Source organism: Chrysochloris asiatica, unplaced genomic scaffold (assembly GCF_000296735.1).
Source record: "Chrysochloris asiatica unplaced genomic scaffold, ChrAsi1.0 scaffold00076, whole genome shotgun sequence".
In the NCBI taxonomy this organism is placed as follows: Eukaryota; Metazoa; Chordata; class Mammalia; order Afrosoricida; family Chrysochloridae; genus Chrysochloris; species Chrysochloris asiatica.
In genome coordinates, this window is record NW_006408594.1 from 13,367,780 (window position 1) to 13,391,405 (window position 23,626).

General features: G+C 40.4%; 1 protein-coding gene across 1 annotated transcript in view; it reads right to left on the reverse strand.

Moving 5' to 3' along the window:
• TCP11L2 (t-complex 11, testis-specific-like 2) overlaps positions 1-23,626 on the reverse strand; it is a 48,317-nt gene that overhangs the window by 13,353 nt on the left and 11,338 nt on the right. Inside the window, exons 3-5 of the mRNA XM_006865255.1 lie at positions 19,310-19,430; positions 17,838-18,058; positions 14,221-14,357 (exon numbers count right to left, since the gene is read on the reverse strand). Of these exons, the coding sequence (XP_006865317.1) occupies positions 14,221-14,357; positions 17,838-18,058; positions 19,310-19,430 (479 nt within the window). The remainder of the gene's footprint in view (positions 1-14,220; positions 14,358-17,837; positions 18,059-19,309; positions 19,431-23,626) is intronic.

Consider the following 23,626-nt stretch of genomic DNA (forward strand, 5'->3'; position numbering starts at 1 on the left):
CTATTGAATGTTGTAGCGCTTAGCTCGCAGCTTCATTGCTGTTTTACCCTCATTTCCCCTTATCGGTGACCAACGTGGTCACCAATCAGAGCGTGTATTCCCATTGAGTCTTAGTCTTAGAAGGGGGTTTGCCCTGAGGGGGTCCATTATCTTTTAATTCCATTTTTTTCCACAAACATTTTGAAACTGCTTCATATAGTGAATTACCAAAGGCATGATGGAAGTGGAGGGGACAGAGGTAGTCTGTCAAAAAACCTAAGAGGAAGAGCTCTTGAAGTGGTGCTTAAAGGTGGACTGTATACTTGGAAAGGGCTGATATGACAGGCAATAAGATTAGCCCCCTACAAAGAAACCTAGAAAAGGGAGAATACGGCACATTCTGGATGCTACATACAAATGCTTTTCATTCTGTCTAATCAGATTCATAGATTCATCATATTACACAAACACTAGCTATGGGGATGGAGAACCTTTGAACAATTGTTTTGTTTTTCAGCCTAGAGGTGAGATGATCAGATAAATGCTAGGGAAAAAATTATTCTGAAAGAAGGACTGAATTAGCAGGAAGAGAGCCCCCATAGTAATCCACACAAGACAGTCAATGAACAAAGGTACCAGAAGTGATCAAGGAGGGAGGAAGAAGTTAGAAACATTTAGGCAGAGAATCCAAAGGTCTTGGTGACCACCAAGATGCAGGGAGGAAGAAAGGATTCCAGGATGACTCTCAGATTTCTGGCTTGGGCAGTTAAATGAATATTGTGCCATCAACCAAGATATGGAACAAAGGTGGGGTCCTGAAATCAATCACTGCCTCCACGATCTTTCTAAAGCCATCGTCCCTCTCAAAATTTCAAATCCAACTAATACAGCTAAGCTATTTCATTTTTTAACATCTCTGTAATACCTGACCAGATCCTTCTTGACATTTTTTCTTGTCCTGGTTTCTGTGACTTCCCTCCCTCCTAGAGTCCTGGTGTGGCGCTGTGGGTCATTGCACTGGACTGGAAGGTTGGTTTGAACCGCAAGGTAGGCAGTTCAAGTTTACCAGTTGCTCCTCAGAAACCCTGTACAGGATTGCTGTGAGTTGGAATCAACTTGATGTCACTAACAACACCAAGGTCCTCTAGTTTTCCTTATACCCTATACCTGGATTCCTGCCTCTGCCTGGTTCTTGCATGTTCATGTTTCCCAGGGCTTTGCAGAGACTGCCTTGATTTGTTTCTCTTCAATCCCATTGGACCACCTTTTTCATTTCCATATACTCTTCTTCCATCTATATCCACCGAAGGCTCCCAGACATGTCTCTAGCCTTCATTCCTCTCCTGAACCTTTGATTTCCTCATTTGTAAAATGGGCAGGTGGAAGGTGGTTCACTAAATGTGGAGTTAGGAGAAATGTATAAAGGTACACCACAACTTACTGTTTCTATCATACAGCTATAATAGGTATAAATAACTTGTTTACTATATTTACTTTTGCTTTTCAATGTTTATCATTCTCTTGCTTTTTTTGTCATACATATAAATATACGTAGATACTCATACATAGAATAATTTTATACCAAAACTTCATATAAAATGGAACCATTCAGCACTAAGAATAATATTTAAGAGATGTATCTACATTGTCTCATGGTTTTTTCAATTTCTTCTTAACGGCTAATATATATATATAAACTCCTTATTTTGAAATACTTAAGACTTATAGGAAGTTGTAAATGAAAATAGAGTTCCCACATACTCTTCCCCAGCTTCCCCCAATGATAGTCTTTGATACAATCATAGTGCTTTGCCAAAACCCAGACACTGACACTGGTGCACTATGGTAACTCTGGTACAGACGTTATTCAGGCAGCACTAGTTTTCATGCTCGTGTACAGTGTGGTTTGTGTGTATGAGTATTTCATGTAATCATCACAATCAGGGTACAGAACAACTCCATTACCACAGAAAAAAGGAGAGCCCTAATACCACCTCCCTTTTCCTACCCTGTAACAGTCACACCCTCACCCCAATATTAACCCCTGGCAACCAATGATCACTATAATTCTGTCACCTCACTGTATTCCCCCCACCATTTGGGACAACCAAAAATGTCTCCAAACAGAGCCAATGTCTCCTGGGTGGCACAATCATCCCCAAGTGAGAAGCACTAATTTAGACAATGATTCACATTTACTTTTGTTCACAAGTATTTCCTCAAAACTTGAATAAATGCCTCTTACCTCACAAATGAAATAAAATCTGACCCACTAACATTTATTCTAGAAGGATTAAGGTTTGGAGGCAAGATTTCTCTTCTAGGGTTGTCTGCCTTAGGGTGAAAAAAGTAAAAATTTACTTCCAAATAAGTTTTTGTAACTAGAAACAAATTGCTTTCTGTAGCACATTTCTTAAAAGATTATGTATTTGGCAGAATTTATAAGGTGGTTATTGCCAAGAAATGCAGAATGAACACAGGGGCAGATTTTTTTAAAAAGCAAGATGATACAGAAGGAGGGTGGCGGGGAGAGAGAGGAGAGTGAGATGAAGGGAAAGGGAGAGAGCAGAGAGGAGAGCGAAAGCACTTGAAAGACAGTGACTTCAATGAACAGCTGTGTGTCACTAAGGCAACACCACCCCTAGAGTTTCACACCTTTTTGGTTTTCCTTGGTTGGCAAATGTTCTTAGTATGCTAGCTCTGGTTATAAAGATGTAAAAGAGTTGCAGTCTTTTATATATATATAGAGAGAGAGAGAGAGAGGGAGAGAGGGAGAGAGAAGCAATCTTCGCGGATATAATTACATTGTGGCAGCAATAAGCATTTATACTGCAAGTTTAATCATTTACAGCTGACACATCTAAAAGCCCACACAGTTATTCCAACAAAAGCAACAGTGGTTCTCAATCCTGGCTGATTTTATAATCACCTGGGGAGTTTTTAAAAGAACTAAGAAGTGATCCTGGATACAGCTCCTGAAGACCCTGATTGAATCAGTCTGCGGGGGGACTCAAGCACCTGTGTTCAAACAGCCCAGCTGATTCGAATATGTAGTCAGCATTGTATACTGGCTGGTAACGCCAGTATAGGTGCAAGCATCAGTTTTTCTTTAAAGGGACCTGAGGAGATTTAGCTCCCTCCCACAAGCTGGCACAGGGACTGCTCTATGTAGCTCCAAAGACAAGGTCAACCCCACCAGGTCTTTCATGTGGATAGCAATAAGAGCCACTGCATTTGCTCATTTATTCAACACTAAGCACTGAATACCTACTATGTGTCAGGTACTGTACCAAGTGGGAGGGATTCACACATGAATATCCAGGGCTCTGGACTGGTTCTTTCTGGGTCAGTCCTGGCTAACAAAGTGAACTGGAAAGTACCTGAATTTGTAAAATGTGGGTAAACTGGGATGACAATTGGAATGGGAAAAATAATACGCTGAGACCCTGCTAGAAACTTAATCTTCCTCTTCAAAGGCAAGGGCAGCATGTGCATTGCATAACAACCAACTCTCTTGATGGGCACAGAGGGAAACATTGTTGCGCTGCTTAAAGATGGCGGCCAACTCTGTGGCTCTCCACAGTTCTGACAATGGTCCTATCTTCCCCACTAGGTTTCTGAAAGGGCTCACTACACCTCTTCAGAGTCTTCCATTTCAAGGCTCTGACAGATAATTTTTCCCATTTTGGTTTTCAATCTATTTCATCTCAATTTTCTGAATTCAGGTCTGTTTTGATTTCATAGTTTCAGCCATGATTGAACCAGTTTGAAGCCATGAATTAACAATATACCGGATATTCAAAAAGCTCCTAGTCTAATAGAGGAAAACAAAAGAAACAGCACTATCGTTATAAAACGTTAGATGCATTTATCTAAGAATATCCCAGGAATTGTGGAGGCCAAGTGTACTGTCTCCCACGTCCCTTCCCAACAATGCATGCTCCTGATTTCCTCTCAGGCCCAGTGCCCCAGGAACTATCTCTGTTTTTCTAAATCCACACCCTGGTGGCCTTAGTAGCCCACCTAAATTCTTCTTACTCTAGGAAATCTTTCTGATTTTATGGATCCAGCCTATCCCTCCCTTCTTAGAACTCCCATCTTTGAATTTTTTCCCCCACCTTTTAATTTTTGATCTGGTGGTGATTTATTCTATACTACTGATCGGCAATTCAGATTTTCTCTTTTTTAAAAAATAAATATTGTCCTTAAACAGTTCCATTCCCTTCGTCTTATTTGTATGTCACCTCTGAGATTTCTCGGAACCTAAACCATGATCTTTATTTTTTATTTCTCTCTGACCCTGACTTAGCTCACAGGACAACTTGATATGTATATATGCGATGTGTGGCTTTGTCTTGGCAGAACTATGTTGTTTGAAAATGTTTTGTTTTTTTTTTTTTTTTTAACTATGTTGTTTGAAAATGTTTTGTTTTGTTTTTCTTGTTAATGGTACCTGTCACATAGTTGGTACCCAAAGGTCTTTGTGCTCTATATCTGGTTCCCCCATTCTAGCAGGAGAGACCTGGCAGGGGACACAGAGTAAAAGTCATGAGACAGGGTATCCTCGCATGTCTCCCAATTTTAATGGAAGAATGCTTAATGTTTGATGATTTTATATGATGTAAGCTGTAAGTTTCTTAAAGATGTCCTTTATGGAATTGAGAACATTTCCTTCTATTTTTAGTTAGGTAAGAGTTTTTAGTCATGTAAAATTTGGTGTTATGCTTTTCTGCATCTACGGAAATGATCATGCATTTTTTTTCTTATTCTTTTTATGTAGAGTTGTGGTGTGGTGCTGCAGGATAAAGTGCCGGACTGCACACTCCTTAAAAACCTACACAAGGTCACTATGAGTCGGAATTGACTCCATGGCACTTAACAACAAAATTCTGTTAATGTAGTGAAGTACATTGATTGATTTCTTTCAAATATTAAACCAACCTTGCAATCCAATGATAAATGCTATCGTGGTATATTAACCTTTATCTTTTTGTTCTGCTAATACTTTGTGAATAATGTTTGCATCTATATTCATGAAACTTAATGTTCTGTAATGTTCTTTTCTCTTAATCTCTTTGCTGGTTTTATGAGGCAAAGATGGCCTCATAAAATGAGTTAGGACACATGTCCTACTCTACTTTCTGAAAGAGTTTGTAAAAAATATCATAATCTTGTACTTTGATAAGCAAGCACTGTGTACATTAGTAAACATTCTGTTGGATGACAATGGGAAGGAGAGAGAGCTGCAGGCAGACAGGAACCAAATCATTGCTAGGCTGAAAGAGACTACTTGAGTCAACTGACAAGCTGTTTCCTCCAGGTATGGTGAATTAAATTTGAGATGCTTTATCCTGTGCCACACAGTCACAACAGAGATTTCTAATCTGTGTCCCCTACCAAGAGCCAGACACAGAGAGCAAAGGCTTCTGAACCCCTACTGTATGCCAGGTACCACTGGGAAAACAGCTACTTTCCAAGGCAGAATGATAGTTCAGCTGTATAAGAAAATTTACAGCAAATCAAAATTTCAAAACTGGGTTTTGTTCAGAAGGGAGGGCCCAGGATGGCTTCTTACAATCAGAAAATCTTACTTGAGAAAGAGGTATTTGCGCTGGGTCACTAAGGATAGCCAGGATTTGAATTTAGAGAACTAGAGGTACTTTTCAAGGGGTTGGGCGAAGCATCACTGGTGGGAAATCAGGAGTAATAGTTGTATTGCAGGGCCCTAGCCAGTGCAATAAGGCAAGAAAAACAAAAGCATACAGTTCATAAAGTAGTAAAACTGCCTTTATTTACAGCTAATACAATTATGTATATAGAAAACTCTAAGGAATCCTCCAAAGAGCTACTAAAATTAGCAAGTAAATTTAACAAGCTTGCAGTATACAAGGCCAATAATCAAAAATTAATTTTATTTATATATACTAAAATAAAAAAATTATAAAATCTCACTTATAGTAGTATAAAAAACAATTGTTGTTGCTGTTGTTAGGTGCCATCAAGTTGGTACTGACTCATAGCGACCCTGTGCATAACAGAATGAAACACTGCCCGGTCCTGGGCCAACCTCACAATTGTTGCCATGCTTGAGCCTATTGATGCTACCACTTTGATAATCCATCTCGCTGGGGGTCTTCCTCTTTTTCTCTGACCCTTCACCTTACCAAACATGTTATCATGGGGATAAATTTAACAAGTCCTTTATTCAACTGAAGATCTGAAGAACCCAAAATAGGCTAAACAATTTTTAAAAGGAGGAACGAAGTTACAGGAGTAACTTTAAGACTTAGTTAGCGTAAGCAATCAAGATAATGTGATACTGACTTAGGGTAAAATGAGTTTAATAAAAAGAAATGAAGTACTGATATATTCTACAACACGCATGAACCTCGAAAGCATTAGAAGTGAAGGAAAACAAACAAAAAAGACTACAAGAAGAGGCAAAGTCATAGAACAGGTTTGGGGGACATGGAAATGGGAATGACTGCTAATAGGTATTGGGTGTTTTTTTAGGGATGATGAGAATGTTCTTGAATTAGACAGTGGTGATAACTACACAACCTTGTGAATATACTGGTGGTTGTAGTTATGTACCGTGGAGTCGGTTCCAATTCATAGCAACCCTGTACAGGGTTTCCGAGGCTATAAATCTTTATGGGAGCAAAAAGCCTCATCTTTCTCCCGTAGAACAGCTGGTAGTTTCAAACTGCTGACCTTGAAGTTCGCAGCCCGATTTGTAACCACTACACTACCAGAGCTCCTTTAAATTGTATAAATTATTATGAATTTTATGGTATGTGAATTATATCTCAGTAAAAATATTTTTCTGAAGCAGTGAAACAGATGCATATATGAGGGGGCTTCAAAAAGTTTGTGGGACTCCTGTGAGCCAGGATGGAGACCTGGTCAGCTAGCAGTGTGGCAAGTCCAGGGCACTCTTGGGCCCAGAGTCAGTGACATAGCCACAGAGGACTAGAGTGGAGAGTGAAGCGTCCAGCTGAAAAGAAGAGAGGGAACATGCATAAGTACACCCACGCTTGCAGATAATACCCATTTGACCTTGACCTGGCTTCAATGACTGGATGATCAGAGCTCAACCAGAAGAAGAAAGAAGAGGGAAAAAAAGAATAATCTGATACAATCGATGTACTTGACATACACCTATGGAAGCAGTAGCTCAAAAGAGGGAACAAATCTTCACAGCGAAGATCATTCCCACCCCTTCCGCACACAGAGAGGACAGGGATGGGTAGCTTGGACATTGGCTACCCAGAAGTGGGGGGCTACAAAGGCAAGAAGTGACTGGCTTACAAGCTTTTAAGAGGGAACCTAGATCCAGAGGGTGTGGAGGAAAGTAGAATCTCCACTGAGTAGCATCCATTATGTCTAGTCGGGGCTGATAAAAGGAGATGCAGATAAGTCTCTTGTGATACAATAGTGAATAATTGTTATCAGGATTGATTGTGAGGGCTGGAAATGTAAAGGTAGATGTTTTGTGGCAAAGGGAGGGGAGTGATTAACTTTGCAGTCTAGGGAGCAGAGGTCCCTGGGACCATCAAGGGAGAAGAGCGCAGAACGGAACCCTACCCACAGAAGCAGTGATGCCAGGAATGGAGGCAGAGACGATGATGTGGGGAGATGGAGCGGCTGGGGACTTTGGACCTGGAGAGGGAGAGGGGCTGTGTGCGGATGACTGGGGGCAGGCATGTGGGGTATATCCTTTGGTAGATAGATGATGCATGGAGCAGATTGTAACCATGGCAAGGAAACGATATACGACGGGATCAACGTGAAGCTAGTGTCCTCTCATGTAAACTATCACAACATTCAGAATAAAGCATTAAAATAAATAAATAAAGTCTGTGGAAAATGGAATCAAAAGATAATGGAATATTTCCAAGAACTTTTTGAAGCACCCTTATACAATGGTCAATTATTTTTCAATAAGGTAAGTAAATTAATTCAATGTAAGTAAGATATCCCTTTCCAACAAACGGAGCTGGATGTACATCTAGAAAACAGGGATCTTGACTTTATTTCACACTATACTCAAAAATTACCTTGAAATGTATGATGTTGTTGCTGTTAAGTGCTGTCGAATCGTTCCAACTCATAGTGGCCCTATATAGGGTTTCCGAGGAGTGGCTGGTGGGTTTGAACTGCTGACCTGCGGTGAACAGTCCAGTGCTTGGTGTTTATCCTACAGTGCCACACCAGAACTAAATATAACAAGCGTGTTCCATAGAGTTGGCGAAGCTGATTTTTTAAAACTAGACCAGCAGAGTTTGCTTCCTAGGAACCTCTGAGTTAAGTCAAACCTTCAGTGTTTTGGTTAGCAGTGAACTACATTAACCATTTGTGCTGCCCAGAGACTCCTAATACAGATCACAATTTTCAGTTAGAAGAATATAGTTCCCTTATCTGCATTTCCTCGTTTTTGCCTTGTAACACCTTATTCTCATTTCTTTTGGTACTGAACTTAAGTACTTCTCCCTCATTCCAGGTTTTCTTTTGTGAGTATTGTTAAGAAGCTTCGTCTCCTTGACCTAGGATAAACACTGGACTAACTGAAAGGTCGGCAGTTCAAACCTACCAGGTACACCTTGGGAACCCCATACAAGGGCTCCATGAGTCAAAACTGACTTGATGGCACATAACATCACTAGCTCCCTGACTAGGGGTTGACCCCGCTAAATCATAAGAGTATCGACTCTTTTCTGGACTCTCGATGATGACCAGAACATTCAAGGATGGCCAGTGCTTGAAGTACAAATTAGCCACCCTGACAATGGAGTCAACGAGCTTTCCCTTGGGTTTCCTGCCCAGATCCCTAACATTCTCCTGGTTTCTAGCCTTGCTAAGGGTCAAGTGTTCTAGCTTTTGCTTCAGTTCCGTGAATCACTTCCATCCTTCCATTCATTTCCTTTTATGCTAAATTGGCCAGAGTTGGTTTCTATTGCTTACCATATAATCAGCTGACCTGGACTGGATTTAGGAGAGCTGGCTTCCAGTTCTAGCTCCACTACTTACTAGTTGCTTAACTCGGACTTTGGGCAGGTTACTGCTGAGTGCCTGTTTGTTCTTCTTTCGAATGTTTCATACATATTTCCTGAGTGTTGTATGTATAAGACACAATTCATATATTTTGTTTTTGTGTTTAAAGATATTTAATAGGATTGTTAAAAGTGTCAAATAAAGTTCATAAAAGTATTTTCTTAGCTAATAAAGTAATATTATCTAACTATATAACTCCTTTTATGACTGGCTATCTCAAAAATCCTTATGGCTTGGTCCCCCAGAAGTAATCTGTTACTCTTCTCATACACAATTTAGTTTATGCTTAGTACACACACACACATATACATATATACACCCATCACTGCCAGAAGCTTTATAAGTATATTTTAAATAAGTCAAAATAAGTACAATTAATAAGGGAAATCTTGCCCTAAGCAAAATAAAATCTTTCCTTGCATTCAAAGCAGGAATCACAAATACTTCTCTGTACTAATTTCCCAATAACTATTTTATAGAACTCATAGCCACAGAAAAATCCAATGATAATCTGTCCTTCTGTATGAGACTGTGAGGCTCTTATTTTGACATGAGGGTATAGTGGCCGATTTTTGGCAGAGTGGCTCCAGGATATAATTAACAGCTAGTATACACTCCACTTCCTGGACTCTACATTTCTCTGGGAACATATTCAGAGCTGGGCAATCACAACATATATGCACAGCTGGATTTATTTTATTCTGGAAACATACAAAACAATGTGATAGCTAAAATGGATTACAAGACACTGAGCCTTGGTTTGAAGGAGAGAATTATGAGTATAATAATTTGAGATGAGCACAATTGTAACTTAACTTTGCATAAGGAGTTTGCTCAAGAGTCCAAGCTATCTTAATTCAAGACATGGACACATATTCATACATGTATAGACACACACTTAGACACACACAGAGGCACACAAATGAAATCACTCCCCAAAGGTCCTGAGGCCAAAATTCTCAGTCATCCTCAAATCCTCTTCTTCTCTCTTCATCCAACTTGCTAACAAATCTTGTTATTCTATCTTCAAAATACATCCAGAATTTGACCACTTCTCACTACTTCCACTACTATCAACGTACCCAGCCACCATCAGTTCGTGCCCAACCAGCCACCATGTTACCAAACTGGTCTCCTTGCTTCCCTCATTTTGTCTCATATAATGTGTTCTCTCCTCAGAATCCAGATTATTCCTTAAAAACAAAAATGAGACATTGCTCTCCAATGACTTCCCATCATATTTAGAATGAAACCTCAGTACCTCTCATTTACTAACAAGGGTCTCCTGCCCTGCCTTTACCCACCTCTTGGTCTCATTTCTTACCATTCACCCTTGCTACTCTTACTCAGTCACACCAGCTGCCTTATGTTATTCAAACATTGCAAGTGAGCATCTGCTTCAGGGCCTCTGTACTTACAGCAGCCTCTGGCTGGAGTGTTCTTCCTCCCAGATCTTTGCATGCTCTCTCCCTCACTGGAGAACTCTGCTCAAATGTAACTTACTAGAAAGTCTCCCATCCCTACCCATCACGGTTTGTCTTTTTTTGCTCATGCTGTTGTTGATAAGTGCCAGCAAGTCGGTTCCCACTCATAGTGACCCTAAGTGTCACAGAAGGAATCACTGCCTGGTCCTGTGCCATCTTTGTAATGACTGCTATGTTTGAACACACTGTGGCTGCTACTGACTGTGTCAATCCATCTTGTTGAAGGGCTTCCTCTTTTTCCCTGATCCTTCACTTTACCAAGCATGATGTCCTTCTCCAAGATTGGTCCCTTCTGGTAAAATGTCCGCGCTATGAGAGATGAACTCTGGTCACCTTAGTGGCTAAGGAGCATTCAGGCTGTACTCTTCCAATACAGATCTGTTTGTTGTTCTGGCAGTCCATGGTACCTTTAATATTCTTCTCTAACACTATAATTCAAATGGATCATTTCTTCTGTGGTCTTCCTTATTCATTGTCCAATTTTCACATGCATATGAAGCTACTGAAAATACCATAGTTTGGGTCAGACACACTTTAGTCCTCAAACTGACATCTTTGCTCTACAACATGTTAGAGAGGTCTTGTGCAGCAGATATGCCTAAAGCAGTATGTTGTATGATTTCTTGACTAATGCTTTCTTGAGTGTTGATTGTAAATCCAAGCAAATATTGCATTTTGCTTGGATTTGCAAAATGCAATATTTGATAACTTCAATCTTTTCTCCATTTATCATGATGTTATTTATATATCCATTAGTGAGTATTTTTGCTTTCTTTACATTGAGGTGAAACTCATACTGAAGGCTGTGGTCTTTGATCTTCTTCAGTAAGTATTATAAGACCTCGTAACATCCAACAAGCAAGGTTGTATCATCTGCGTATCACAGGTTGTTAATCAATCTTCCTGCAATCCTGATACCACACTCATCTTCATATAATACATACAGCTTCTTGAATTATTTGCTCAGCATGCAGACTGAAAAAGTATGGTAGCAGAATACAACCCTGGCACATACCTTTCCTGATTTTAAACCATTTGGTGTTCCTTTGTTCTGTTTGAATGTTCTATTGAATGTTCTGCCTCTTGGTCTATGTACAGGTTCCTCATGAGCACAATGAACTATTCCGGAATACTCATTTGTCACAATGTTGTCCATAGCTTCTCATGATTCACACAATGGAAAGCCTTTGCGTAGTCTATAAAGCACAGGCAAACATCTTTCTGATATTCTCTATTTTCAGTCAAAATCCATCTGACGTCAGCACCACACCTTCATCTGAGTCTGGCTTGAACCTCTGGCAGTTCTCTCTCAATGTACTATTGCAGCTGCCTTCAAATTATCTTTAGAAAAAATTCACTTGCATGTGTACTGTCCTATGATTACCGCATTCCACTGGGTCACTTCTCTTCAGAATGGGCACAAATATGGATCTCTTCTAACCAGCTCTTCAGGAGGCTGTCTTCCAAATTTCTTAGCACAGATGAACGAGTACCTCAGTTTGTTGAAAGACTTCCTTCCATTTGTATTCCATCAGTTCCCAGAGCCTTGTTTTTCGCCAGTGTCTTCAGTGTATATTGGACTTCTTCCTTCAGTATCATTGGCTCTTGATCATATGCTACCTCTTGAAATGGCTGAATATCAACCATTCTTTTATGGTACAGTGACTCTGTATATTTCTTCCTTCTATCTTCTTTTTATTTTTTCCTTCTATCTTCTTTTGATGCTTTCTGCATCATTCAGTATTTTGCTCAAAGAATCCTTCAATACTTCAAGTCAAGACTTGAATTTCTTACTCAGTTTTTTCAACTTGAGAACTGCTGAGTGTGCTCTTCCTTTTTGGTTTTCTAACTCCAGATCTTTACAGATTTTATTATAATATTTGACTTTGCCTTCTAGAGCTGCCCTTTGAAATTTTCTTTTCAATTCTTTTATCTCCTCACTTTTTCCATTTGCTTTAGCATCTCTGTGCTGGAGAGCAAGTTTCAGTCTCTTCTGACATCCATGTCTTTTCCTTCTTTCTTGTCTTCTTGATGACCTTTTGCTTTCTTCCTGTATGATGTTCTTGAAGTCATACCACAACTCCTATAGGTTTCAGTCACTAGGGTCTGATTCATCAAATCTGTTCTTGAGGTGATCTCTAAATTCAAGTGGGATATGTTCAAGTCATATTTGGATTCATATGGACTAGTTTCAATTTTCAACTTCCACCTGAATTTGCATATGAGCAGTTGATGGTCTTTTCCATAATCTGTCCTTGGCCTGGTTTTGGCTGATGACATGGAGCTTTTCCACCATCTCTTCCCACACATGTAGTCAATTTGATTGCTATATATTCCACCTGGTGAAGTCCATGTGTGTAATCATCTTTTATGTTGTTTAAAAAAAGGTATCTGCAATGAAGAAGTTTTGGTATTGCGAAATTCTATCATGTGATCTCCAGCACCACTTCTACCAGTCTAGTATTTCTATCACCACTTGTTTAACAGGGTTTCACACTGTGATGCTAAAAGCTATGCCAAAGGTATTTGGAATGCCGGAAGGGTCTCTAGTGGACAGATTTCATCTGAGTTTCCAGACAGACACGGAAGAAGAAAAGGTAGACTATTTCTGAATGTTTAGCTACTGAAAACTTTCTAAATAGCAGTAAAACACTGTCAAATAACACCAGAATATTGAATATTTAACATGATGTAGAGCACCAGAATAGTGCCAGATAAAGTCCTGGAAGATGAGTCCCTCAGGTTGGAAGGTACTCAAAACATGACTAGGGAAGAGCTGCCTCCTCAAAGTAGAGTTGATTGTGATGACGTGAACGGAGGAAAGCTTTTGGGACCTTCATTTACTGATGGGCACAACTCAAAATGAAGAGGAACAATGTGAACATCCATTAATAATTGGAACATGGGATGTACCGAGTATAATCTAGGAAAATTGGAAACAGTCAAAATGAAATGGAACACATAAACATCAATATCCTAGGCATTAGTGAGCTGAAATGGACTGGTATTGGCCATTTTGAATATCCATTCACATGGCTTACTATGCCGGGAAGAGGGAAGGTGTCACATTCATCGTCAAAAAGAACATTTTAAGATCTCTCTTGATATACAACATTATCAGTGATAGGACAATATCTACACACCTAGACAGAAGACCAGTGAGTACCACTATTACTCAAATTTATGCAACACTCACTCAAGCCAGTGAAGATGAAATGGAAGAATTCTGTAAACTTCTTCAGTCTAAAACTGATATGCAATCAAGATGTATAGATAATTACTGGTAATTGGTATGCAGAGGTTGGAAACGAGGAAGGATCAGTAGTTGGAAAATACCACCTTGGTGATAGAAATTGTGCCTCATAGTACTTAATATATGTTGATTTGACATGCATCTGGAATGTCACTCCATTGAAGCTACAACTTTACTCTGTTTTGTTCACTGCAGTGCCCATAGCTTCTAAACAATATCTGGTGTGTAGTAGTTACTCTATAAATATTTTATAATGAATGAAGAACTGAATAGTGCTTATTGGTTTCTGGTACATAGTAAGCAGATACAAATTTGTGATGTCAACCTTAGGAGGTAAAAATATTACTAGAAATGTTAAAAAATTTATAATGACATTATTTAAGATGTCAAAAAGAAAGCCACTTTATATTTTAACCAATTTCAATATAAATGCAATTATTTTGTACTTACTTGGAGTTTCTTCTAAAATGTCCTGGAATTTGGTCCTCTCATAATCCACCAGCTGGCGTTGAAGATGGGGTCTAAGACTTCTAATTGTAAAATTGACCATGTCCATTCTCATGAGGTCCAAGACATGAAATATTTGTCTAAAATTTTTAGAATTAAAATGGTTAGAGGGGATTAAATTAAGCAGAAATACATGAACTGTTATATATCTTGTTGTTGTTGTTAAGTACCTCCAACTCAGTTCCAACTCATAGTGATCCTATGCAGTGTTTCTGAAGCTTTAAATCTTTAAAGGGAGAAGAAAGTCTCATCTTGTACCTTTTGAGTAGTTAGTGTGCTCATACCACAGATCTTGAGGCTCAAAGTCCTGTGGATATCCTACAAAACCCTAAGCTCCCTATTATATATATGATTATATATATTGTTGTTTGAAGTGCCATGGAGTCAGTTCCAACTCATAGCAGCCCTGGATAAGGTTTCTGAGGAGCAGTTGGTGATCTTGAACTGCCAACCTTGTGATTCAAACTGACCTTGTAGTTTAGTACATTAACACACAGTGCCACACCAGGACTCCGTTACATGTATTATATCCACAAAAACACAAACATCCTCAAAACAGTTCTGAAATCCCAGTTTCCATTTAGAACGTTTACTTTTCATAGAATTAAGCATGCCTAATCCCCAATTTACTCATCAACAAATATCAAGAGTGTTTCCTTTAATGTATATAGTATCGTCAGCTGATTCATTATACCTCAACATAAATGAACTAAGAAGCACAAACAATGCATCATGAGCCAGAAATAAGAAGGATTCAAGGAGGAATTTTCATTGGCAAGTCCCTGAAATTTTCCTGGACATATATCGTTTTTATTTCTAAGGGAATGCTTTGAAAAAGGAAGCAATGGGGCAGTGAAGTACAGGGGCAAAAGTACTTTGTTTAAGAGCTGGACAGTCTTACACTCAACCCCAGGTTTGCAACTAAGCAGCTCTGCGGCCATGCAAAAATGACTCAGTGTTGCTGAGCCTCAGTTTCCTTACTGGGAAAAGAGAGGACAGCTCCAATGTGGAAGGATGTTGTTTGAAATCAACAAGATAATAAGCAGAAAGTACAGTGACAGTGGACTCCAGCAAGTGTCTAAGAAATACAAAGAGCACCCCAGGTTTGATATCATATACAAGTATGCATGGGACTTGGAGCCGGGATACTGCATTTCATAATCACAATCTGTCAGAGTTGAGCACACAGTAAAGCCCATTTTACAGATAGGAAAAGTGTGACTTAGAGAGGTTACCTACTTGTCTGAGGTCAAAAAGTAACTTATCCACTAATTACAGACCAGTTTCCTTCTCGTACCTTTCCAAAGCTATTACATAAAACTCAATTTTTACTATGGTCATATTCATACAAAAAGGAAAAAAAAAAAATTCCCAGTGGCAAAAAGTACTGCACTTTTATCTGGACTCTGGGACCACAAGGACTAGATGATGTGTTTAGGATTTTAATACGCACCTCCCATCTTCAGACCACCAGAGATTTGTGGCTGGTAAAAGTGTTTATAGACAGCAGCTGCAGTTCACAGCAGACTTCAATCTAGGCAGGACCAGGTGACCAATTATAGTCAATGAAATGTGTTGTTTCTGGGTTGAAGTGAATGAACATCCAAATATATGCTCCCTCTGGTCTCTTTCTCATTAACCAGCTGACTAGAGAAGACACCCGAGCCCTGGGAAACGAGGAAGCCAAAGACTGAAGGAGCCTGGGTTTATGTGGTTGCTGCCTGACCAAGAATGCCAGAACTGGATTTGGGCATGAGGAGAAACAAACACTTATTGGACAAATCACTGAGAAGCCAGAGCTTATGTGTTACAGCAGCTAGCATTGCCCTAACTGATAAAGGCGACTTCTCATATATTTGATTAAATTAGCTCTCCCCGCTGAAGGCTCTGTTCGCACCCTCTACTATCCCTCTCACAGTCCTGGTGTGGCACTGTAGGATAAGCACTAGACTACTAACCACAAGATCAAGCAGTTCACACCACCACTGGCTCCTCAGAAACCTTATCCAAGGTCACTACGAACTGGAATCAACTAGACAGCACTTTACAACAACCCCTTTCTAAGGATTCCTGGCACAACAGTTGGCACTTGGCTGTTAAGTGAACCTACCAAGCAGCTCGGTGGAAGAAAGACCTGATCAGTGGCTCCCCTAAAACAAGGAACAAAGCAAAACCAAACTCACCACCACTGAGTCACTTCTGACTCATAGCAATCCTCGAGGACAGGGTGGAACTACTCCTGAGGGTTTCCAAACCTGAAATCTTCACAGGAACACTCTCCTCTCTCTCCTGGGAAATGGCTGGTGGGTCTGAGCTAAGCTTGCAGTTTAGCAGCCCATCACTTAACCCACTGGACTACCAGGGATCCATAAAGACGATAGTTTAAAAAATCCTATTGGGCACTTCGACTGTTACAAACTGAAATCAACTCAACAGCACCCAACCACACCAGCCTTTTCACAATAGTCATCAGAACTCTCCACTAGACTGTAAACTGCCAGGTGTCAGGGATTATATCTTATTGTTCTTATCACTATATCCCTAGAGCCCAACACATGCCAACTAAATTTTGTCAGCATAGTCAATCTGAAGACTCTATGTACACAGTAAACGGTTGACTTAACCCACTGCCATCAAGTCAATTCAGACTCATCATGTCCTATAAGACAGAGGAGAACTGTCCCTTAGAGTAAATCTTCGCAGGAGCAGACAGCCTCATCTTTCAACTGCAGAGCAGCTGGTAGGTTTGAACTGCTGGCTCTATGGTGAGCAGTCCAGGGTTTCTCCCACAGTGCCATACCAGGGATCAACGGTTGATTGGTTGACTTACAGCTTGCTTATTTGATTTTCTTCTAGAGTCAAGGACTTCTTTGGGAAACCAGCTCTTTTTCTGCATTCCCCAAAATCTATACTTCCCATGTGAATAAAGTTAGAGATACTCTAAATCAGGGGTGGGGAATGCCTGGCCCATGGGCAGTATAAGGCCCACGAGATCATTTCACCTAGTCCTGCCAAGGCAACCACAGTTCCAACCACCACATTGTTGTTGTTAAGTGCCGTAGAGTCGGTTCCAACTCATAGTGACCCTGCATAGGGTTTCTAAGGCTGTAAATCTTTATGGGAGCAGAAAGCCTCATCTTTCTCCCATGAAACAGCTGGTAGTTTCAAACTGCTGACCTTGTGGCTTGCAGCTCAATTCGTAACAACTACACTACCAGAGCTCCTTAACCGTCACATTGTTGTTGTTGTTAAGTGCCATCGAGTCGGTTCCGACCCATAGCGACCCTGTACAGGGTTTCCGAGGGTGTAAATCTTTACGGGAGTAGAAAGCCTCATCTTTCTCCCGCGGAGCGGCTAGTAGTTTCGAACCGCTGACCTTAAGGTTCGCAGCCCGATTCGTAACCATCACATTAGGAGTGATTTAATTAAATGTTTGACCAAATATAGCACATTAATTTTTAAGTTGACAATTCTGTATGGTCTACAAAATGATGCTATAAATTTTGGCAGGAAAAAGATGCCCCACCCCTGCTCTAAATGTAAGCAGCCAAACTACTAACCTCAGCACCTCCACAATGTTGCTGGTAGCTTTCAACTCTCGGATATCGTCATCCCGCACAGGGGCACACAGTTTTCCCATCGTGCTGATGACGTAGTTGGCCAGGCCTTGGATGTCCACAGCACTGTGCTCAGCCTGCTGTCTGATGAGGTCTGTGTCCAACACTTCACAGATCTGATTGCGAAGCCGGTTGCCTCCAGGAGTCAGGAAAGAGAGAAGAATCTGCTCGCCGAGAGGAAGGAGAAATGAACAGCATCGTCACGTGAGTGAAGGTTGTTACCCTTCCCTTCGGTGTCCTTGTCCATGTTTTCCTGCTCTGAGGATGTCAGAGGCTTACACTGACTACACTGCAGACCAAACATGGGGTCCAGTTTGGACTCTAAAAACAGAGCGTTAGCTGTTGATTGAAGTGCCTCCCCACAGAAAGTTCCTGATACAGTCAGGATGAAAATGCCTGGCAAGGAAGCAATCCCGCGGGCCCGTCAGTATATTTGACATAGAAAATGTTTATTAGATGAGTAAGCTATTTATGGGAGCTCTGGTGATGCACTAGTTAAAGTGCTCGACTGCTAACCAAAAGGTGAGCTGTTCGACCCCATGACAGAAACATGTGGCAATCTGCTCCTGTAAAGGTTTCCAGCCTTAGAAACCCTGTGGTTGTGTGCTGTGGAGTCAGCTGTGACTTATAGCGACCCTGAATAAGGTTTCCGAGGCTGTAAATCTTTACAGGAGCACAAAGTCTCATCTTTCCCCCAAAGACCAGTTGGTAGTTTCAAACTGCCAATCTTGAGGTTAGTGGCTGACTTGTAACCACGACACTACCAGAGCTCCTTTTAGGGTCACTTTAGGGTCACTCTGAGTCAGAACCGACTCGACAGCAGTGGGTTAGTGCAGTGCCCTACTTATGGGACACTGTATGATAGAGCCTGCATGGAGTTACAAGTAGGGGACCAGGGATGCTGAACCAGAGGGCTGTCTTTTTCTCTCTAGCCCCAGTAACTATGTGACTCTGGACAAGTTGGGGAATTCAGAGTCATTGTATAAAGAATAAGAGTGACTACAGGGTTGTCTAACCTTAATGAATAATACAGCGCTTTGGCACAGACTGTAAATGTTAGCTGATAACTGTCGCCCTCATTTAATTTACATGATCTTGTAAGTACTTTAATCCCACATTATAGGGACGTAAACTGAGGCTTAAAGAGGAAGAGTCTGTAACTGAGCCAGGTGGATTCACCTTCAGAGTCCATTCTTTCAGCCTCTATTCTAGGCACTTAACAACAACAACTAGGCTCTGAGCTCCTTCCACTGCACCATCTCCCAGCTTGCACCTGCTCCAGGAGGTGCTGGGAAAACCCTTCCAATGACAGAACTTGCTCACTTTTTCACAGTTTCTAATACTAAAGGACATGAAAACAGCCCTTGAGGGTGCAGTGGGGTGGGGATGAATTAATACTGACAATATCCACTTGCCTCTCTGATTTCTTCAAACAGTTTGATGGCATGTTCATACTCGGGAGGCTCTGAACTTAGTTCGGATTCCAAGACATCCCAGAAGGCCTGATGAACAATGTGCTTCACTCGACTGGCCAAGCTACAGGAATGAAACAGATGGTTTTCTAAAGTCAACACTATGCTTCCTGATTAGAAAAGAAATATGCTCACTGTAACAATCTTAGAAAAACAGAGACTAAAACCTGACCACAATCCCACCAATAATCCTTTAGTCCATTTCCCTAATTCAATCTATTGTTTTAACACAGTTAAGAATACCTGACAATAGTGTATATATACTTTTTATACCTGATGTCCTGTCCTGACCATTTCCCCTAGACATTAAAAAGGTTTCCTTACTATAGCTTCCAATAACGGAATCCAATTCTGTCCTAAGGAGACACCACAATGTACCCAGATACTCTTCTACACACAGCTTTAGACCGTGAAGAGATTGCAAAATTGCTCTTTCCCCAATTGCTGAAATTTCATGGCAGAGAATAGAACAGATTGGGCCAAGAATCACACATTTGGAGGCCTGCCAACTTTAGCTTAGCTGTTCCATTTAAAGTCAGCAGAGTCAAACTGCTGAAATAGCATTCTGAGGAAGAGCTCACAATAGAATAGGTGGCCACCTTGCTTCAGCCATTCCAACTGAACTCGTACACCATTTTGCCACAACTTTGAGGGAAGCACACATGAGGGGGCTTCAAAAAGTTCATGGAAAAATTCCAAATTTTTACATTCCATTTTTCGAGAAGCTTTTGAAGCCTCCTCGTATTTCCCTGCACTGTAATTACCTACCTTCCTCCAGAGGGCTACACACCTCTCCTAAGTCAGACGACATAGCTCCTTCTAGGTACCTGCCATTGTCCCTAGCACAGTGCCTGGCATACTGGCATAGTGAGTGTTCAATAAAGGCACAATGAATGAATTAATCATTTGATAGTTAAAGCAGATCTTCCCCCCCACCCCTTTTTAAAGTACAAATGTTACCAGCTTTTAAGAAATGTCAAGTCAGTTCCAACTCATAGTGACCCTGTATAGGGTTTCTAAGGAGAGCTCCTGGGCTGGAACTTCTGGCCTTGTGGTTAGCAGTCCAAGGCTTATCCTAAAGAACCACACCAGGATTCCTAAAGTACAAATAGCTAAGTATAAAATAATGCTACTAAAGATGAAAATGAACTTTTTGTTTCTGTAGCTAAAAATACAGTGTTGTCATGCTGTACGACAAGCACTGGACTGAAAGGTTGGTTTGAACACCAAGGTTTGTGGTTCCTTAGAAACCCTAAACAGTGTCGCTATGAGTCAGAACTGACTCAACGGCCCTTAACAACAACAAGAAGTCAGCAAATTAGATTAAAAATGTAGTTTCATTGCCTGAGAAGAACTTGTTCAACATAATAGCCATTTCCAATGTTTTCAGACTCTCCTGAGCATCTACAGCAGTTAGACTGGCAGGCACCGCTTGGACGGACGCTGGCTCTTGACTTTTCAAACCTCACATACTTGGCTTGAATGGACCAAGGAATGAGCTAAAGCAATTTCATAGCTCCTTAAGAGACGTCAGGGTTTAAATTTAAGTTGTCCTAAATGACACAAGATATTTTTTTAGCTCTTTAATTTCCTGAGGAGGTTGGAGTCGAGAGCAATTGAATCATTTAATAAGCATTTCTATTGTGTATCAGAAACCTAAATTATTTTACTAAGTTCTTTTCCCAAAGAAAATGTGTGATAAAATATGAGAGTCAGCCACATTTAAATACAAAATAACTTGGCCATTGTAGACAGTCATCTGAGTAGCAACAGCTAATTAATATGTGATTTCATTTTTAGCAAAGGTGATATATACTAATGCTGCATTTTGTTTTCCTTTTCTCACATTTTCTAGAAATGGTAGAAAAAAAAAGAACAATTTATCTCTCCATGGTATAAAAGTACCATGTGCAATGCACTTTTACCCCGAGCTCATTTCATGCATTTGAGTGAGTAGTGTGGTCCCTGTTTTATCCCCAGGGAATATGAGGTGCAGACTAAACCTCAGTAGAGCCAGGATTCAATCTCTAGTGTCTATCACATTCTAATGAACCTTTACTCTAATCAATTACATTAGTAACTTTTGAATAGACAGTATAGATTATCTCACCTTTTTCTCTGTCTGTATTTCATAAAATTTATTAATTTTAACTAACTTCAGGAATTCATTTTTATTAGTCAACAAATGCTTACTCAACGTCCAATATGTGCAAGGCCCTGTTTTAGGCACTGAGGTACTACAGTGAAAAGAAATTTTCTCAAGAAGCTTGTATGTTAGTAGGGGTAGGAAGACAAGAACACAGAAACAACAACAAAAACAGAATCATTTATAAACGTAAAAAGAAAGAAGACAACGTCAGGGCTATGAGGAGGACTCAGTGAGACAATATGGGAGTGATGGGAAGGGTGCGGTGCAGCTGGGTTGGTGAAGAAAGCCTCTCTACAGTTCTGAGTTAAGACTTGAATGGGGATGAAAATGCAGCTATGTGGAGATCTAGGGGAAAGACATTCAAAGAGAAGGGCAAAGTCTCCCTGAGACAGGACCAAGCTTGGTATACTCCAAAATCAAAAGGAAGCCAGTGGACTGAAACACAGCAAGCAGCAGTAAGAGACAGATTTGGGGAGCAGGGCTTGCAAGCTGTATTAAAGAGTTTAAGTTTCTATCCCAAGTATAATGGGAAAACACTGAGGCATTTTAAGCAAAGAAATAATCTAATTGAATTTAGAAAGATCATTCTGGCTGCCAAGTGACTGTGGAAGATGGACTATGGACACCAGTTAGGAATGACACAATCTAGGTCAGAGAGAGCCATCGTCTAGCCTACAGATGCCATGGAAGAGCTGGTGTGAAGGACTCGATTTTGATAAATTCAATGACCACAGAAAACCAAACAGATATACTTACTTTAGCTAGTCATCTTAAAAAAGTATTAATGATAATTGTAAATAACATCCTTAGCAGGATTATGAACCACATTTTAAAATAAAGAAAATTATGTGTATGTACATTTTTGATTTAAAACAAACAAAAATGTTCTAAATGGGATAAAAGATTAGCGGCTGTCTTAATGTCTTGTTGTTAGTGCCAGGTCTCATCGAGTTGGCTCCACCTCATAGAGGTCCTATGCACAACAGAACAAAACACTTCCGAGTCTTGTACCATTTTCATAATTGTTGCTACATTTTAGTCCATCACTGCTGTCACCGTGCCAAGCTGGCCCTCCACTTTACAAGCATGATGTCCTTCTCCAGGGACTGTCCCTCTGAAGTACGAAAGACAAAGTCTCACAAACCTGGCTTGTAAAGAGCGTTCTGTCTGTATTTCTTCCCATTTGTTCTTCTGGCAGCCCATGGTACTTTTAATATTCTTCTCCAATACCATAACTCAAATACATCAGTTCTATGGTCTTCCTTATTCATTGCCCAACTTTCACATGCACATGAGGCTATTGAAAATACCAAGACTTGGATCAGGTGCATCCTAGCCCTCTAACAGACATCTTTGCTCTTGAGCACTAAATAAAGAGGTTTTATGCAGCAGATTTGACCATTGCAATATGCCATTTGAGTTCTTGACTTCTGCTTCTATGCGTATTGTCTGTGGATCCAAGTAAAATGAAGTCTTAGACAATTTCAGTATTTTTTTTTTCATTTAACTTAATGTGATTTATTGACCCCACTGTGAGGAGTTTTATTTTCTTTGCATTGAGGTGCAGTCCATATTGAATGCTGTAGTCTTTGCTCTTCATCAGTGTGTATTTAAAGTCCTCAACACTTTCAGCAAGCAAGGAAGCCAGGTTGTGTCACCTGCATTATCACAGAAGTTGCTAAGGAGTCTTCTTCCAATTCTGCTGTCATGTTCTTCTTCATATAATTTCAGCTTCTCAAATTATTTGCTCAATCATAGAGAGAACACCTGAGGATTTACAAATGGCACTGTGAGACTGAAGATTCCGTGCCACTATCCACGAACTGACTTTGCCCTAACCAAGACTGATCTGTAGTAATAGCCTCAAATTTTTCTTTTCTTTGTCCCAGAGGATTTTTCAGCCATTAAAGCCAGAGTGGGGTCAAGGCAGACTGTCAGGCTGGCTCTCCTGAGAGGTCCCTTGAGGTGAGGTTAAACAGGAGGTAGCCATGCAGCAGTGATTCCCTCCCTCCACAGGCTCTGCCATTCCATAGCACTTATCCATCTTGATCGGAATACCCGATTTTAATAAATCAATCTACAAGTATCTTCTGAGCATACGCAACGTGCCA